The sequence below is a fragment of the Uloborus diversus genome, chromosome 8, assembly GCF_026930045.1.
Source record: "Uloborus diversus isolate 005 chromosome 8, Udiv.v.3.1, whole genome shotgun sequence".
NCBI classification, from domain to species: domain Eukaryota; kingdom Metazoa; phylum Arthropoda; class Arachnida; order Araneae; family Uloboridae; genus Uloborus; species Uloborus diversus.
Window position 1 is genome coordinate 28,759,825 of NC_072738.1, and position 20,749 is coordinate 28,780,573.

At 36.9% G+C, this 20,749-nt stretch overlaps 1 protein-coding gene across 1 annotated transcript in view; it reads left to right on the forward strand.

Moving 5' to 3' along the window:
• Window positions 1–20,549, forward strand: part of LOC129228279 (acetylcholine receptor subunit beta-like 1) — a 181,676-nt gene extending 161,127 nt beyond the window's left edge. The window contains exons 7-8 of the mRNA XM_054862949.1: window positions 15,989–16,322; window positions 20,263–20,549. Of these exons, the coding sequence (XP_054718924.1) occupies window positions 15,989–16,322; window positions 20,263–20,436 (508 nt within the window). The 3' untranslated portion in view covers window positions 20,437–20,549. The remainder of the gene's footprint in view (window positions 1–15,988; window positions 16,323–20,262) is intronic.
• The last annotated feature ends 200 nt before the right edge of the window (window positions 20,550–20,749 follow it).

Sequence of the window (20,749 nt, forward strand, 5' to 3'; positions counted from 1 at the left end):
AATCCCGCTGCAGCGTCCCCATATGAAAAAGAATAAAACAATTGAAAGGATATCGTTTAGAAAAATGATAAAGGTAAAAACAGTTCTCTGAATAATCGAAAATCACTCATCCCCCCCCCTCCCGATATAAAATAAACACATTATTCAACTAAAGTGAATAAAAACTCTTTAAAAACGAAAAACAATTCTTTGCAATTTGAAATATTTTGCCAAATAAACAAAAAATACAATAAATTACATTAACAGTAGCTTTAAAATGTAAACAAATGATCACGCAACTCTGTTGTTGATAGCCAAAGTCGCCAAGCCAGCACGTTACTGTAATCCAGCCGATCAGTGAGCGAAGCCAACTTCGACCGATTAGCGGTCCGATCTTTTGAACGAAAACTTTTTAAACTTCATATATTGTCTAATTTGTTCTTTCTACCAAGATAAAGATATCCCACTGCACTGATCTTTTGTGTACAGAACTACCCTGTTGTAATTTATCTGGCCGAAAATAAAATTTGTTTCATCTTGAAATTCCATCATCTTTTCCTTTAATAATGTACTGATTAGTTAGATAATCCTCAAAGAATTCTTGACATTGGTGCCAAAACTCAGATGAATTTCAGCCGAGGAACAAATGTTGCTAGGTACGGTACTTTCTGATCATTTAATTAGGAAAACCTAAAGCACCGATCCGGTCACATGGTACAACTACGACTACAGAACACACGTTTTGCGTGAACCTTCCAGTACTTTACTTTAAAATATATCACGGGACCTAAAATCATTGCTTTCAAGAAATGTGTGTGAAGGCTTCACTCTCTCTCTCTCTACGTTTTATCTATTCTCAATTGACATAACACAGTAGGAAATTTCATTACAAAAAGCAGAGCTGACTTTCTTATCATCCTTTGGCAACAGATTAAATATTTATTTCAGTTCTCGCACAACAATAGGTTAAAATAAATATTAATCATTTGGGAGATATAACCATCCAATGTTTAAGTTAATTAATTAAATTACTAAAACGTTTCCGATTCGATCCATCTCGCTTCGAAACCATGCTTGCCACAACTTAATTACACACAAAAAATTTGATCAAAATCGGTCCAGCCGTTTAAAAGCCTTATGGTAACAAACGTCCGCACAGAAGATATTTATATATTAAGACTGCCTAAAAGTTTCACTTCAGTAGACTTTTAGATATCTCTTGAAATCTCCGTGAAAATTGTAAGTTTCAATCATTAAAACTTTTTGTGAAAATGGTACATAAAGTTCAACAATGTAGCATTACTCATGTGCAGGGTACCGACTCCCCTAAACGAAGTTTACCAATCTCGTGTGCGGTGTACTTTGGACATGAAATTTAGAGTTTTTGATCCCAGAAATACATCCTTAGAATCTGTTGTTGCAAATTTCTTAAACATATAATTTGCTTAATACTAATTATTTTTTAGAGTTAGTTTTAAAAAGAAACAAATAGTGGACCATATCTCAAAATGTCAAACATTTTGTCCCCCACCTGACAGCTCTATATTTGATGTCAAAAATAATATTGAACAAATGTAACAAACAAAGATTTTTTTGCCTAAGAAACCACTCATAACGCTTGATTTTTCACGCAAAATTGTTTTTCTCATTACACGTTTTGATATTTAATTTAGATTTTTCACGTGCGGGACAAAATGTTTGCATTTCTGTGCCAAATGACCCATTTAAACTGATGTCCTTATCAAAAGTTTTCAACCTAGAGAGTAATTTCTAAGTCGGATTGATGGAAATCAATTGGTTTTGGAACAAAACAGGGAATATTTAGAACATACAGTTAAAATTTAATTGTATTTCAATAACACAAAAGACACTGTTAAACAAGCAAGCAAAAAATTAAATTTATCATTTGATGAAATAAATCAAAAACTAAGAGTTCTTTGTCTGGTATTAGACGAATTCTCTTTAAATTGTCTCTTATTAAACCCTCATCCCCTCCCCCCCCCAAAAAAAAACGGAAAATAACTAATAAAACAATCGAAACCAAACATTAATTTCTCCAAATTTCTCTTGAATTTTAAAAAAACTTGCCGATTTGCGGTCAATTTTTTTTTCTTTTTGGGAATTTATTCTGTGAAAATATAAGTTGCTTTGAGTTTAAGTCTGCTTAAATTTATTTTTACATTTCGAAGTCCGATAAATATATCCAGAAAAAAATGTATCCGATGATTTTTTATTACTGACATAATAAATACACACATAATAAATAGCTCACCGAATTTTACTTCCCTAAAAGAATCCTTAGAAAATAATGAACAGGTTTCATTTTTCCAAAGAGGCTTTAAAGAGAGAGAGAGAGGGAAAAAAACAAAGATATTGGGAAAATGCTTTCATCTCCGTGATTTTAAAAGTATCTTTTACAACAAATTGATTTGGTGTTCAATTTTCAATGTTGCTGACAAAGGAAATACTTTGAAAGGAATGCAATCTTAATTAACATTTATTAATTATTCTTCCAAGGTTTTTAGCTGATCAGCAAGGGTCGTTCATTAAAATGCTATTCATTGAAAAGCTTCAATTTATCCACTGCAAACTACAATTAATTATTTCTTCCAACTAAATCCTCTTTATGCGAATAAGATATTGATTTGAAAATTAGTCTTGGGGTTAAAACTTTTCTTTCGCAATGTTAATAAAGTTATATTGATATTATGGAGGATTTACGATACTGAATCCTAATTTTAAATGGCCTCTTTCATAAAAAAAAAGGAAAAAAAGGGTCTACAATAAAAAGATAAAAAAAAAAACCTAATAACTTTTTTTTTGTAAAAAAATAGAAATTAAAAATGTAAAATTATTCTTGGGGTATGACATAGGAAAGTCGAAATCAATCTATAGGTTTGTCTCCCAGTTTGCACTCTCCACTCCTCGTAACATTTGGTGGAACGAAACATCATTTATTCCAAAAATTTCAGGTCTTTATGGAACACATTTAAGATGTAGAACATGCACAGATGAAGAATTCCTTCCTTTAAATATTTTTATAACATGTTTTTAACAAGCTCAAATTTTTATTCTTGGAACATGCAAAAATATATTTACAAAATCAAATTTTTTTACACGGCAGAGCTAAAACATTACTATAAGGTTTTTCTTTTTTGACACTGAAAAACCAAGGAGGGATTGTTTTTAACTGCCATAGAAAATATATTTTACCTTGGAAACCTTTAAGAAATGAGTTTATTTATCAGTTATTTACTTTCTTTTAAAAACTTGAGTTTAACCCCCCCCCCCCACCAAAGAACTAGAAGATACGCTTGAAATGAAAATATATACGTATAACCATGAACGTAATATGCAGAGACTGAGCTTGATTGTTTTCTCTGCAAAAGCCCTGCATGTACAGTGAAACATGTTCTACAGAAATACATGAAATACACCGCCCGGTCAGTCATTTCCAGCCGATGACAGCAGTTTCGTTCTTATTAGCACTCATCGGCCCGGCATAGGGAAGTGACTGAGCTGGAGAACCTCTTAAGGAAGCCAAGACAAACTGGTAGCTAATATAGAACTAGCGCAGACCAGACGAGTGACCGAAGCAATGGTTCGGTTCAACTCGAGGATTGAAGGAAAGGCATGGTATATTCAGTAAATTACCGGCCCAATAGCCAGGGGTAACGCAGAAATACATCGCTAGCTCAGTCATTTCCAGCCGAGGACAGCAGTTTCGTGCTTATTAGCACTCATCAGCCCAGCATAGGAAAGTGACTGAGCTGGAGATGGAAAACCTCTTAAGGAAGCCAAGCGTGCCAAACAAACTGGTAGCTAATATAGAATTAGCGCAGACCAGACGAGTGACCGAAGCAATGCGGTTCGGTTCAACTCGAGGATTGAAGGCAAGGATTGGTATATTCAGTAAATTACCGGCCCAATAGCTAGGGCTAAAGCAGAAATACATGAAATACACCGCCAGCTCAGTCATTTCCAGCCGAGGACTGCAGTTTCATCAGTACTCATCACTTTCCTATGCCGGGCTGATGAGTGCTAATAAGCACGAAACTGCAGTCCTCGCCTGGAAATGACTGAGCTGGCGGTGTATTTCTGCTTTAGCCCTGGCTATTGGGCCCCGGTAATTTACTGAATATACCATGCTTTGCCTTCAATACTCGAGTTGAACCGAACCGCATTGCTTCGGTCACTCGTCTGGTCAGCGCTAATTCTATATTAGCTACCAGTTTGTTTGGCACTCTTGGTTTCCTTAAGAGGTTTTCCATCTCCAGCTCAGTCACTTTCCTATGCCGGGCTGATGAGTGCTAATAAGCACGAAACTGCAGTCCTCGGCTGGAAATGACTGAGCTGGCGGTGTATTTCTGCTTTAGCCCTGGCTAATGGGCGGTAATTTACTGAATATGTTCTGCAGAGTTTCTATGGTCGCTTAAACGTTCAAGGGAAGTGACAAAACAAATTATAAAAAGTTATTGGTTGGAGTACAAATAAGACGACGAAATCTTCCTATAGCTAGATAAAAGTTTTAGAATGTTCTTGAATAAGGCAAGCATTTTTTTTCTATATTCTTTCCGGTTTAATAGATTCGTACGAGGGTAAGATTACATTGCATTGTGGTTGGCTGTGCCAAGTGTGCGCATGTGTGAATTACCTCTACTAGTATTATTAATACATTTAATCATAGACCTGAAAATGACAAAAGTTTGAAATTGTTTAATGAATTCAGATAATGAAAAGAACATTTTTTTCCTTCACTGAGATGAAAGGGTTCGAGACTGTTTTATTTTTGATTTAAAAGATTATTCAAGATTTTATTCACAATCATTATATTCAATTATTTTTATTATTATTGTCATCAATATTTCCAATCATTGCTATTATTGTTATTATCATTAGAGTTCAGTTTAAAAAGACACTTAATTTACTCCCTTAAATATTTTATTTTTCTATAATCGGTATTAAAATACCTTTCTATTAGAAATTATTTTAGGGCAATTATTCTACCTTCTTTTTTATTTACTTTTTCTCAATTGAGATTCTAAGTTTTGTTATTGAGAAATATTTTCAGAGTAGAACTATCTTTATCATAGTAATAATAATAATGATAATGATAAATAAATAAATAAAGAAACTAAAGGATTAAATTACCATCATTTTAGTATGAAATAAAGCATAAATAAACCAATAAACAAAGCTGGAATTTGCTGAAACAAAACGCGTAACAGTTTGAGAAACAGGATTTATCAGTTTCCCGTTAACTTATCATTTTCCTTCCACATAAAAAGGTTACTTAGTTTTCAGATACTTGTCTTAGTTGTTAAAAGATATGTTTGAAATAAATTCCAGCCGGAACCACTTTATAGAGATGTAGATAATTCATGTCAGGAAATCCATATTAATGTGCGGGAAAGTAGACTACGATTAGGGATTGCAATACCGGTATACCGAATACCGGTATTTCGAGCTGTTTTGCAATTTCGAAATATCCGTACTTGCTGAAGTAAAATACCGGTATTTTTGGTATTAGCTGAAAATAATAAGTAGTTTTAATTAAAGAATTTTAAATTTAAATTATAAAATAGCTACCATGATACAGAACCAAAATCAATCTATTGATGTAAAAATTTTGCTTCAAAATCACGAACCAATTGTTAGAATATCATTGAACAAAAGTAGCGGAAAGATTGCAAAATGATGTTTTCATTACTAGATGGTGAGATTAATAGCAGTTTTGTGCGTTTTTGTGCACCATGTTTCTCTTTTTCTATTTCCCTGATCTTCCTGTTTCTTTTGTGAAAGTTAATTTCGAGTGTATTGTAAAAACTTTAAGGCCAGTATAATTTTCTTTGAAAAAAGGAGAATGAAATTAAATGGATTTTAATATTATTGTATTATTAATTATTAACGTTCATTGGTAAGAAATAACGCAACAGACAGGATTTGTAAAGCATGCAATAACCAGAAAAGCAGTGGTTTATTCAAAGTTAGCATTTCATCTTGAGTAAAAACTTTAAGGCCACTAGTATTTTTAAAAAACTACAAGTACTTATACTGTAATAAATGTCACCTCGGTTAACAAGATTGGGGAAACCCTTCAACTTGCAGTTTTGTGATTAATTTCTTCAAAGTTTTTGTTCTACTTGTGACGATATCGTAAGGTAAAAAGTTAACTGTACAAGAAAGAGGGCAGATTGAAGCTTTTTCTTCAACGAGGATAAGTAGGCGTACTATTGCGAAAAAAGGAAGATCGAGGACTGAAGTCAACATTTTTGTTTGATTTAAATACAATTAGGGTAAAAAGAAAACCCGGGAAAACTTAAAGCATTGTCCTCGCGTCATGGAAGAAAAGTTTGGAAATTATTACATTACTTGAAAAGTACTCAACCAGGAAACTTATTCAAACGATAGGTTTAAATGTTTGTCAGAAACGATATATAACACAATTAGAAGGTGTGGAAAGTTTACTAATGCTACAAAATTGCTTAAACCTCGTTTATTGAAAATGCACAATATAGAGCGTTTCAACTTTAGCTAGGAAATCATGACCTGGAATAACCAATGAATACAAATAAATTTTTCTAACGAAAAGAAGTGGAGTTTGGATGGACCAAACGGACGAAGTACTATTGGCATGATTTGCGAAAAGAAAAAGAAATATTCTACAAACGCCAATTAGATGGAGGCTCAGTCAAAGCTTGAGAGTGCTTTGCTTACAATGGTGTGTGCTCAGTTGCGTTTGTTTCAGGTAAAATGAACTCACAATCATATCAAAATGTCCTCCCAAGTCATCTTTTACCAAATGCTGAATTTATTGTCGGAGAAAATTGAAAATATCAGCAAAACAATGCATCTATCCATCCGAGTAACTGTGGGAAAAATAGGCTCCAAGTAAACAATGTTGAAACTTTGAAATGACCAACTAAGTCTCCAGATCTTAACCCAATAGAGAACTTATTGGGTGACATAGCAAGAAGAGTTTTTGCAAAGGAGAGACAATTTACTTCATCAATAGAGCTGAAATCTACCATCGAAGATGAATGGTAAAAAATACATCCCGATTTTTGTCAAAAACTAGTTTCATTCATAAAAACAAGAATATTTGAAGGAATGGCTCCCACACAAGCTTATAAATATTTGAATTTTTGTCCCCATATGCTTTTTTCTATGTTGGCCTTAAAGATTTTACTCAGGTTCAAATATTGATCTGTAATATTTTCTGATAATGAAACACTTACAATTATTTTTTTTTGTCTTTTTTACTTGTAGTTTAGGTTAATAATTATCACTCATATGACCTTTTGATCCTAATATTAAGGTGTATCCAATTTCTCAAAAAAGTGCACTGGACTTAAAGTTTTTACTCAGATTGTATTTGTTGTACGAATAATTTAGTCCTACCATCAATTGCAGGAATACTTTATGATATATTTTTTAAATATTTGTCTCAACTCAAATTTGAAATCGAATTTGAATTCGAAAACTCATTGTCAAATTTTGGAGGGAAAAAAAATCTTTTCTTGTTAGTAAAACTAAGTTTGTTTCCACCGGTATTGGCTTGTTGTCATGTCTCGCTTTCTACTTGGCAAGATAATATTTAGGAATTACAAAACACTGGTTCGTGTTTGAGCAGAAAGGCGGGCTTGAGTCGGTCGATATTGATTACGGAAGGTTTACCGTTGATATTTAGGGTGAAGGTCTTGTCTGTACGTTGCATTACCAGGTAAGGTCCATTATATGGAGGTTGAAGAGATTTTTTAACATCGTCAACACGAACAAATACGTGGGTGACTTTACTTAAAGAAGGATGAATAAATATTGATCTTTTGTCGTGGGAAGCAGTAGGAGTAGATTTTAACGACTGCATGGATTGACGAAACTGCTGTAAAAAATCGTGGGGTTCAATATTAATTGTTGGTTCTTCTAAGTATTCTGCTGGTAATCGGAGAGGAACACCATAAACCATTTCTGCGCAGGTGCACTGCAGATCTTCCTTTATTGTCGCTCGAATTCCTAATAGTACCATGGGTAGAGCACGAGTCCATTTGTCTTTATGGCAGTGGAGTCCTTGTTTCAGGGTTCTGTGGAAGCGCTCAACCAACCCGTTCCCAGAAGGGTGGTACGGTGATGTGCACGTCTGTTGAACTCCCAGGACCTTGTTAAGTACGGAGAACAGGTTACTCTGGAACTGCCGGCCTTGATCGGTTGTCACCATGGAGGGCACTCCGAATGTGGCTATCCAATGTAAAAGAAATGCATTTGCGACAGTTACTGCGGTCATGTCGACTATAGGGATAGCTTCAGGCCATCTTGTATATCTACCGATACAGGTGAGCAAGTACTGGTAACCATCAGACGGTGGAAGGGGTCCAACGATGTCTAGGTGAACATGTTGGAACCTTTGGCAAGGTAACTGGAACTGTTGGATTGGGCTGTGCGTGTGTGGTGGTGTTAAATGGGGGGTAAGGCAGACCAGGTTCGTATAGGCCGTGAACATTTATTAATAAAGAACCTTCATACAGCACATTTCCATATAGATCCAGTTTGCCAATGCAGAAAACATAATCAAAAGAGCTCACCCATAATAATGGCCTTCATGGTAATCCATAGAAGTATATCCGAGGAAGAGAGGAACGCAGATCAGCCTCGCGCATACACTTCACATTCCCATGACCAACTGCCGCTCGAGGTCCGAAAAACAGCGTTGCAAGTTCAGAAAACGGAAGTCGTATCCGCACCGCGAACTTTCCAGAAAGATCGCGATGCAACTAGAAGGGCCGGGAACCGGAAAAAACAAGAGGGAGCGCAAAAAAACGCACCCCCAGCCGAATTAGGTCGAGGGGACAGCGGAGCCCCGTGGGCAATGGGATGAGAAAAACAAGAGCGCGGGCTCTATTCGTCGGAAAATGTGGATAACGGCATTTCGATGCAAGATAGGAATATGTGGCATTACCACAGCGTGTGTTTGATCAATTTAGACTCCTGGCACTGCAAACATGTTTTTGCCCATTCCGAAATGTCCTTTGACATACTCGGGCATACGAACCGTGATTTGATTAACTTTTTGGTGGCACGAACTCCAGGATGGGAAAGGTTATGTAGAACATCGAAGACTCTCTGGCGGTGGTCTTTTGGCACAAATAGTCGTATCTGTCCTGTAGCCACACAGAAGTAGATTTTCCGGGATGGAGTTAGATTCATGGGTTGAAGACGGATAGATGTATTTTCAGATAAAAGAATTTTCTGGAGTTCTGGGTCGGTATTTTGTGCATCGGAAATTTCCCCCAAGTCCACTAAGGAACTGCAAATATTATTTATCCTGGATAATGTGTCGGCGACCACATTTTTGTCCCCGGCGATGTGCTGAATATCAGTTGAAAATTGTGCTATAAAGTCTAGATGTCTGAGCTGACGAGGGGTAAAATTGTCAGATTTTTTTGAAAAGGCAAAAGTTAAGGGGTGATGGTCTGTATATATGGTAAAAATTTGGCCTTCGAGTAAATGTCGAAAATGCTTTACCGCGGAATATATGGCAAGAAGTTCTCTATCGTAAGTGCTATACTTCCTCTCCGCACTTGACAACTTACGAGAAAAGAATACTAGGGGTTTAGGACCCTCAGGTGTCTGAGAATTCAAAGCTGCTCCTACCGAGAAATCTGACGCATCAACCATGAGAGCCAGCGGACAATCAGGAATGTGACAAGTCAAAGTTGTAGCTTCAATTAATTGAGATTTACATTTTTCGAAAGCAAGATTAGAAATATCAGTCCAAGGGGGGGGGGGGGGGGGGTACGGGACGTTTATCTTTTTTTTTTTTTTGGAATCTTTCAGAAGTTCATTAAGGGGAGCTTGGATTTCTGCAGCTTTAGGCAGGAACCGCCTGTAGAAATTGAGCATTGCTAGAAATCGTCTTAACTCAGAGATAGTTTGAGGTTTTGGAAATTTATTTATTATTTCGATTTTATGTGGAAGTGGTTTCACACCTTCAGCAGTTATGAGGCAACCAAGAAATTTTACGGAAAACTTGCCAAGGTTGCATTTATTAGGAATTAATTTTAACCCGTTGCTGTTTTAAGCGGGACAATACCTCATGCAAATGTTTGACGTGTTCGTCCTCTGATGAAGAAGCAATCAATATATCATCAAAATATGGAATACAAAAATCAATATTGGATAAGACCTGATGAATATATCTCTGAAAAGTTTGTCCAGAGTTTCGTAACCCGAAGAGCATAGAGGTGTATTCGAACAAACCAAAAGGTGTTGTAACTGCAGTTTTTTGTATATCAAGAGGGTTTATGGTGATCTGGTGATACGCCCTGGCTAAATCTAGAGTAGAAAAAATTGTTTTTCCGTACAAAGATTGAGTCCAGTCCTGAATGTGAGGGAGAGGATATCGATCTGGTACTGTTATAGAATTAAGACGACGGTAGTCACCGCAGGGACGATACTCGCCATTTGATTTTTTTGCAACATGCAAAGGGCTTGCCCAAGGGCTTTTAGATGGGCGGATTATGCCCTGGAAAATAAATACTCAAATTCTTTTTCAACAGCTTTGAGAATATTAGGAGATAGTCTTCTTGGCTTTGAATATACTGGTGGACCTTTGGTTTTGATAAAATGATACACTTTATGAGAATCTGAGGGATTTACAGGTTGTGATGGGTTTATGAGTTCAAGGTAATCATTAAGAATTTTGTCAAAAGCACCGTTCCCGAAAGTATTGAAAGACTTGATTCAGGGGAAGTGAGCATAGAAAGTTTTCCATTTGACGTAATTTTTGTATTAGCGTCTATAACACTATGATGTTTGGCATCGACAAGCAAATTAAAATATTTTAGAAAATCTACCCCGATAATAGGTTGCTTAACATCAGCAACAACGAAGGGCCATGTAAATTGGCGTCGTAAACTGAGATCGAGTACCATGCGTTTAGTTCCGTAAGTCACGATTTTCGTGCCGTTGGCGGCATGTAATTTTAAATCCTGTTGTGGTTCAGAGTTTGGAGCATAAACTTTGAGCAGGACTGAAATATCTGCACCAGTATCAATTAAAGATGAAAGTTTTGATTTAGAATCGGCCATTAAAAATTCGATTCATTTGGCGATCGACATTTTGGCCAGTAAGTGACCACCCTAGGAGTTTCCCTGATTGCGAAATGAGCAAGGAAAATTACTTTCTAGCCTTATCACCAAAATTCACCTGATAAAAGCAAATATAATTTTCAGGCTCCTTGTACGATCGATTTCGTGAGCTACTACGACGGCGGTAATTTTCACGATTCCTACGGTATCTATTATGCTCACTATCTCTTCGCGTCATCCTATCATTAACTGCGGAAGTCAGCTGTTGAACTTGTTGAGTTAGCTGATCAATTTGCACTTGAAGTGCAATATTCTGTGGAGCCAAGGACACATGCGCGGCACTGATTGATGCTTGTGGCGTTTAATCATGAATTTTATCAGCAATGGACGCAAGTTGTGTCAAATCCTCATTTAAAGCAGCCAATATTGATTGCGTACCGCTAGGCAATCTTCCTAACCAAAGGGATTTCAATAAAGGCTCACCTACTGAATCGCCACTAAGAGTACGCATACGCATAAGCAATTGTGACGGACGCTGATCCCCCAGTTCTAATCCTTGTAATAGAGTTCTTATTTTTGAAAATTCACTTTCCGAATGCAAGTCGATTAACCGTTTTTTTTAAGGTGTCATAGCTATTGGTAGCTGGTGGTCTTACAATTATATCACTAACAGAACTTAAAATATCTGAATCTATAGCTGCCACAACATAATTGAATTTTGTTTCGTCCGTGGTAACATGAGCTAAAGCAAATTGAGCTTCCAAACGAAGAAACCATAGATTTGGATTATTTTTCCAAAAGGGTGGAGGTTTTACAGACACATGAGAAATTTGACTTTCCGCATTTGAATTTTCGTTTACTGAAGGAGTTATCATATTAAACTTGAATTAGCAATGGTAAAAAAAAAATAAGTTCAAATACACTAAATGACAAAATTTTATACACCAAGCACTAAAATCTACCATTGAGCACACAATAATATTAAAATGTAAAACAGTATTGATAAAAATTGCGTTACACATAAATACAGTAGGCAATTCTTAAAACCAGTAAACCGAGCAAAATTTGAATTGTCGCTTCAAAGGCGTTATACAATGGCGGAAATTAAAGACCATTTCTTTCAAAATACGAAAATGCTGTTGGGAGAAAACCTACACAGCTCAGACATTGTTGACATTGCACGTTTTGCAACTACGGGTCATAACCACTTTCCGGGTCACCACTTTAGTCGCGACTTTACTTATCAATTTGATGGTTGCGTGTAGAGCACTGTCAAGCGGGGAACACCATCTCAAAAGACGACGAACATTCTTGGTTAAACATTAAACTATTTATTAATAACTGGTAAATGCTAAAACGTTAAAAAACAATTAAAATAGTAAACGCGAACATGACTAGTCGACCAGCTGCTCTGCACGAGCGCAGGGACACGACACAAGTTAACACGCGCGGAGACGAACTGCTACTGACACATCAATGGCGGCTGTTTTTCTTCCGCATTGCTGAGTGGAAGTGAAAGTTAGTATTTCTGGTGGAAGTGAAAGTTCTTATTTCTTGGTGGAAGTGAAAGTTCGTTTTTTAGCAGAAAGTTAAAGTTTATGTTGTTGGGTCCACCACAGTGCCTTGAAAATTTGCATAGAGGCTAAGCATTATCATTTGAAACATATTTTCAGACATTAACATAATTTTAACGTCCTTTTCTTGTTGGTAAAACAACAGTTTTTTGCCACCGATATTGGCTTGTTGTCCTGTCTCGCTTTCTACTTGGCAAGATAATATTCAGAAATTACATAGTGTCTTGAAAATTTGCACAGAGGTAAAGCATAATCATTTTAAACTAATTTTCAGACATCAGCATAAATGTGATTGTAAAGAATTTTGAAAAGAACGAGGAAAACGAATAAGAGAAACTAACAATATTAAATTTGGTCAAGTTTATCCTAAATTTCAAAACAAAGGTCTAATAATAAAAATCAAACACAAACCTCTCCTGCTAAAGAGATAATGGAAATATTGGAAAAATATCGTCTCTCGGGAAAAAAATTACAACTAGCCAACTAGCTATAAATCTAAAAAATAATTATAATAAAAATGCACACAGTGCAAAAAAAAAAAACCCTACTCAAAAGGTTTTTTTTTTTTCAAAAATAACACGCAAGAGACCGAATTATTTGAATATGAAGGACTTCTAGACAATTAGCGGAGGTTCATCGCACATTGTTAACAGTACCACCGACCTGCGTGAATTCAGAAAGAGTATTCTGAGCTATTGGAAAGTTGAGCACTAAATGAGTTCTAGGCTTAGAGACAATTCATCACATGCATTATGTTTTTTTTACTATTACTGATTTTTTATCATGACATTTGTTCCTTCATTTTACAATTCGTTCACAATGCGTTTTAATAAATAACACATTTTTTCTACAAAGTTATGAAATTTGGCAACGAAAAAATATGTTTTCAAACATTTTTTGAGAAATTTCAAATACCGGTATTAATACGTGTATTCCGGTATCATGTTTTAAAATTACCGAATACCGGTACTGAATTTTTGATCCGGTATTACAATCCCTAACTATGATGATAGAATATGTTAACAATTTTTTCAAATACTAGGGGTGCCAAAACGTTAGATACAACTACATGCAGCTTGTCTGATTAAGAACTTTATCATTCTCAACATTCTCAGGTGGATAAGGCTAATTGCTTGCGAGTTGTAAGAAAAAAAATGGTGATTGTGGAGGAGAAAGCAGTGTGTATTGTGGTTAACTGGAACAATTTCACTGCTCAAAAGAAATTTTTTTCCGGATATACACTAAAAAAAATCCGAAATGTTACTGAGTGTTTCCGTGTAACGTTTCGGAAGTTCAATGGTTTTTATATACTTCCTACAAAAATCAAGCATCATTGTTCCAAAGTTTCCTGAATGGCTACAAGAAGCACGAATGCAAACTTCTTACTGTTGTGAAAAATAGTTTTCGCTCCCAGTTTAAAGATTAACTGCGCGTATTTATAAAGTGCATCGGTTTCAGTTCAGTTACGACTCGTCCATGCTAGTTAAACTCCCAAAGAGAGAGGATAAGTCTACGGTCTATTTAGCTTTGCAAGAACTGCTGGCGAGTAAAATCTTGAATCTTGCAGTTCTGTCTTAACTTTGGCAATGTTTGAAATAATGCTTATAGAACTTCCTTGATAAACCAGGAAGGTGGCAAACTCTTATACACTGGTGGACAATTGCTAAGAACGGATTCCAATGGGCTATGTAACGCCTAAAAAAGTAAGTGTAATTCGATGCCAAGTGAAATAAACTAATGCCAGAACTGTAGAACATTGCAATGGCGATAATTTATTGTGCTCTGAAATCCAGAAGGCGTTGAAAAATGTTCAAAAGACGATACGGTCATTTTGGGCTGAATACGTAAAAGTGAATAAATATAATTACCGCCCCTAGGCGTTCCAGCGTAAGATGTCAATATGGGATATGGATACCATGCAGAGAGATTCAAGCTTCCACACGTCATGTGATGCTTTACACAACATTTTCCAGCAACTGTTGGGGTAATTTATCCCATTCTTCTGTCAGTCACGAATAAGGGTGTCCTTGCTTATTGGAGGGCGCTGTCGATCAGCAAGACTGCTCCCCAAAGCATCCAAGCATTTTCAATATGATTCAGACCTATAGAATGTCCTGGCCATTCGATGGGTTGAGTATTTTGAGTGAGCTAGACACTCTTGGACGGCGATTGTTAGTGACATGTTACGTTGCCGTCCATGAAAACGAATTTATCGCTCACAGAACACATGAACATGCGGCAGAAGAACAATTTTAATGTATCACTTACCGTTAGTCTTGTTTGGAAGCACAGAAGCGACGTACGGCCATTGATCATAATCATACCTATACCATGACACAACTTGTAGAATACTAGTCCTTTTCTTTTATGTTTGCCGGCTTGTATGCTGTACCACTCTCATGCCAAGTTAGTTGTCGTCCACAATTGGAAGACAGACTGAAACTGCTTTCATCTGAGAATAGTACACAAGCCCAGTCGACTTCTCTCCAAATGCGATGCTGAAGACATCATTACAAACGAGCAAAACACTGACTTGTAGACAATGGGATGTACAAAACAAGCTGACGGGCTTATAGTCTTACTGCATTCAAACGTCTGACTACAGTTTTTAAGGATATTTGCTTGCTAGTAGCAGCAGGAAAATGCTTTGCTACCTCAGTAGCTGTATTGCGTTGGTTAATTTTCGTTGCTAGCACTAAGAACCAATCTTCTGCTGACGTCGTATTGCGTACACGACCCCCTTTCGACATTTGCTACACATTTCATTTGTTTGAAATGATTTCCAAACTCTAGAAACAACCCTGTGACTAACATCGAACTCCCTGGACACATCCAAATTTTTCTGCCCTTCTTCGATGTTACCAATCACACTGCCACCATAAAATCATCTGAGGGATGTCGGGAAAACATACCGAAAAATGCAAGTTCGTCAATTGATTCTTTCCCGTCAAACTTTGCTTTTGAACAACAATGGTCATCACGCGCCCAATCCTTTATATCGCTTATCAGCGCTATCACGTGACCAGCAACGTCGTGAGTCTAAAATTTGCATACTCACAACACGTCTTACTGTGTCCTGAACTTATGCTAATTTCCATATTTCCTGGCCTTCCCTTTTGCGGTTGCTAACGCTGCTATTGCCATCCGTCCTTAGCAATTTTCCACCAGTGTATTATACTTACTTAAGATAATTTCACCTTCCATTTGTTCTGCTTATCTCCAAATTTTTCCTTTTGGCACTTAACTCCGTTTGCTTCTCACTGCCTCAATTTGAAAAATAATAAATGCTAAATCATAACTTCGAAAACATATCATGCTGTACATTAAGAATCATTGTTTCTTCTTCCCCAGGATGCCAAACTGGATCCGCGTGGTCTTCCTGCAGTACCTTCCTTCCATGCTGATGATGAAGCGTCCCAAGAAGACGCGCCTGCGCTGGATGATGGACCTCCCCGGCGTCTACGCGCAGCACTACCACCCGGCGAGGCCGCCGCCGCCGAAGCCGCCGCTTAGCGAGCTCCTCAGCGTGCATCACCCCAACTGCCACGTGGCGCGAGCGCTCAGCGGCGGTAGCCTCACCCCCTCCGAGAGCAACACGCTCGTGCTCAGCTCCGAGGCCCTGCAGGCCACGGAGGCGGTCGAGTTCATCGCGGAACATCTGAGGAGCGACGACGAGTACATCCAGGTGAGCACAGTAGCAGTCGCTGAATTGGCGATGAGTTCGATTTCGTTCGAATTTCATGTGTTTGTTTTGTTTCGAATTGGGCTGAGTATTGCCTCCTCACCATTTAGAGATAGAGTGCATTCCTTAAGTCTGGCATTCCACTTGATGTGGCGTCACTTTGTAAAAATGGTACATGCGGGGGACTTCGGGGTGTCATGTCATGTCATTTGGCATCACTTTTGTCGAGTAGCCATAACCACTTTAGAGTTCTGAAACTCAGTTTTACGCCAGACGGCTCTATCTGGGCTCCTGTATAATGAGAAAATCACGTAAGGAGTTTAATTCAGCGGATATTATCAAAGTCAAATAAATTCACAATAGATTTTAAAGATGCGGCAAAATCCCAACTGCCACGTGGCGCGAGCGCTCAGCGGTGGTAGCTTCACCCCCTCCGAAAGCAACACGCTCGTGCTCAGCTCCAAGGCTTTGCAAGCCACGGAGGCGGTCGAGTTCATCGCGAAACATTTGAGAAGCGACGACGAGTACATCCAGGTGAGCTTGGGGGCCGTCGCTGAATCAACGATTAGTTCGCTTTCAATTGTAATTGTTTTGTTTCAAATTCGGCTGAGTAATGACTCCTCACCATATACAGACAAAATACATTCCTCAGGTACAGGTAGCTAGTTTAGTACTATAGTGGATGGCGATCACCACGTCAGAAATTTTAAATCCAGTTTATCACCAGATCCTTTCATCTGATCTACTATGCGGCTTAAAATTGCGTTAGGAATTTAATTCAGCAGATATTATTAAATTCATATTCTAGAAGTTTTCGTTCGGAAATTTTCCTTGATAGGTTTGCTTTGCTTCAAATGGTGCTGCGTATTAACTCCTCATCGATTGCATTCTTATGCAACTTACCATTCGTATAGAGAGTTCAACAGGATCTAGAAACTATTAGATATGGTACCACATTTGTCAGATAGCTATTATCACTTCAAAATGTTGACAGCGAGTTTTTCACTAGATGGAGACATATAGGATCTAGAGAGGTGAAGTTGCACAAGAAATGTAGTTCAGCTTAGAGTGTCCAAGTCCTGCATCTTGAAAACCAACTGACTGTCCAAATCTCGGGGCTGCCAACTAACGAATGGTGTGTTGAGTACGATAAATTTTATTTTAAAATGAAGCAGAGTAAATACGTGATGAGGCAATTGCCTTTTATAGCTTAAATTCAAAGGTTTTATTTATGTGATTGTTTTGTTTTAAATAGGGCTAAGGATTGACTTCTCCCTAATCGAAGACCTAGTGCATTCTCAGTGCTGGCATCCCGTTTCATCTGACATAACTTTTGTCGAGTAGCCATCATCATTTCAGATTTTTAACGATCGTTTCGTGACAGATGGAGACATCTGGGCTCTTGCACGATATTAAACTGCACATGGAGTTTAATTCATCAGAGATTATCAAAACCAAAGAGATTTTACACAGGCAGCATAATCATATGACCTGGACGCTCATGATTTTTTGCATCTTTGAAATCAACTGACTGGTTAAGAAAACTCAGGGTTGCTAACTAACAGATGGTGTTTTGAGTGAGAAATTTTATTTTAAAATGAAACTCAATAAACGAGGGATGCGGCAATTGCCTTTGATCGCTTAAATTCAAAGGTTTTGTTTTGCTTCAAATAAGGCTAAGTATTGATTCTCCTTAATTGAAGACCTAGTGCATTCCTCAGGGTTGACATGCCGTTTTATATGGCCCCACTGTTCGCGGAGAGTCGTAACTGCTTCAGAATTTCACGCCTAGTTTCCCACCAGATAGAGCCATCTGGCAATTTTACGGTAGGAAATCGGAATAGGATTTTAATGCAGTAGATATTATAAAAGTCAAATCGATACTCAAGAGGTTTCAGTTCTAGTATAATCTTTAATTTGCTTGTTTTCTTTCAAATGAATATGCGTATTGGTTCCTTACCAGCTGCAGACATAGTAAATTCCTCAGGGGTGAGCATCCCATTAGAGTTGGCATTACATTTGTCGATTAGCCATTACTACTTCAAAATTTTGACACCTAGTTTTTCAACTGATGGGACTTGTTTTATGATCAGGAACTGCGCTTGGAAGTAACTTCAGTAGAATATAATATTCAAGCCAAGTAGATACTCAAGAGAGTTCGATTTTCTATCGTGTGCTTGCTTGTTTTGTTTTAAATAGAGCTGAGTGTTAACTCCTCATCATTTACAGGCAACGTAAATTTCTCCAGGCTTGGCACCCCGTTAGATGTTACACCTCTTTTGGCGGATAGCCATCACCATTTTAGAATTTTAAACCCTTGTTTCTCACCAGATACTGGTGCCCTGCTCTTCATGTGACATTTTACTAGGAATATAATTCAGCTGACAGTAGTAGACATTTTTTTCCACTTGTGGGTTTTTTCTTTTTAAGAATAGAAACCATTTTGATCTGACCAACTGGGACCGACCGTAAGTCGGTTTAGGAAAATTACACTGTAAAAAAATTCCGAAACGTTACTGAGTATTTCCGTGTAGTGTTTCAGGATTCCGATGGTTTTATTCACTTCCTGGAAATATAAAGTTTCATCGTCAAAAAGTTTCCTGAATGGCTACAAGTTGTCCGAATGCAGTCTTCTCTCTGTTGCAAAAAATATATTTACCTCCCAGTTTAAAGATTCACTGAGAGTATTTATAAAATGTATCGGCTTACAATGAACTACGGCTCGTGAATGCTGATTAAACTCCCAAAGGGAGCGAATAAGTATGGACTGCGTAGCTTTGCAATAATAGCAGTCAAGTGAGATGTTTGATACTTCCTTGCAATTCTGACTTAGTTTAGGCCATGTTTGCAATACTGCTAATGGAACTATCATGATAAATCAGGAAGGTACCAAACTCTTATTATATCCCTACTTAAGATTAATTCAGAAACATGACTAACTTTAAACGGGAAGTTTCTGGATTTTTCAGGAAGATTACTGAATTTTAGCGGAAAGCGTTCCTGGGTTTTGTGAGATATGTTGCTGGCAGAAATTGGGCACATCAGCTGCCTATTATTTTTCGGGAACGTTTCTGAATCGTTTTTACAGTGTATGTTTAATCCAGGGACATCAAAAGCTTTAAAAAAATTTTAATTTGTATATTATTTACTGCAAGTAAAAAAAAAAGGATCAAAATGTATTTTTTTGACGTAAAAAAATGAGAAATGAATTATCTTTGAATGGAAAGCTTTGTATTTACATATATCCCGAATACATTTACAAGAACCAAGATTAGAGTGTTCTAAAAATAATGTTAAAAATACGGAGAAAAATAAAAAGAGTGAATTTTTGGAAGAAACTTAAGACTCCCTAGCATTAAATTAGTTTTCAGTATGCCATTTCAAAAAAACTGGTTAATACTGGTTATTTTATACAGCACATTTCTCGTTTTTTAAAAATCTTTCTTGATTAAATAATTAATAAGAAATTAATAAGAAATTTAATTAAGAATTAAGGCACGTTACCCCTATATATATTTAGCAAAATTAACGAAATCAACAACAACAATAATAATAATAAAAAATCCATCTACTTATACTTTATATGCGCAAGCTAGAAATATAATATTACTGATAAGGAAAAAAAAAGTACTAAATTCATTTTCAATGATTTAAAAATATCGGTACAATCCGAAAATTATTTCATTAAAATAAATTGACGGAAATGTATAATGAAAAGTTATTTAGCTGAATCTACAGCCTGAAGATGTAAAAAAAAAAATGTAAAAGTGCTCATAGGTTCAATCGACAATAACTGACACGTAATTAATATAGCAACTTCCTTTTTTTTTAATTCTTAAGATCACAAAAGTATTCTATGATACTTTTTCACCTAAACGTAACCATATTCTTTTAAAATGAATGAAGTTTATTGTTAAATTGAATATTGATTTCTCCTCTACAGATACGTGAAGACTGGAAATACGTTGCGATGGTAATCGATCGTCTGCAGTTATATATCTTCTTCCTAGTCACGGCGGCTGGAACAGTGGGCATACTCCTGGACGCACCACACATATTCCAGTACGTGGACCAGGACGCCATCATCGAGATGCATAAAGGGAAAGCCTCCAGATGAGACCTTGAAATCGCTGCCTATATTTTGTGCGTCTGAAAAGATGGCTGCCTATTGAAAAAGACAAAATGCCATCGACATCAAGAAATGCAAACGACTGAATCATTATTGCTCAATGTCCAGTAGCAGTCCCTCGCCAGCGTTTGGGCGATACTCTGCCGAATAAACTAGGACAAATCTTCAGTATTAAAACTCAAAGAAAAATCTTTCATGGAAAGATTCTTTTTTAATAGCAAACCATCGACGAATCTGCTTAGAACTCATTCTGAAATTTTTTGATTGTAGCATGCAGAAGATACTTCATAGAATGAGGCGC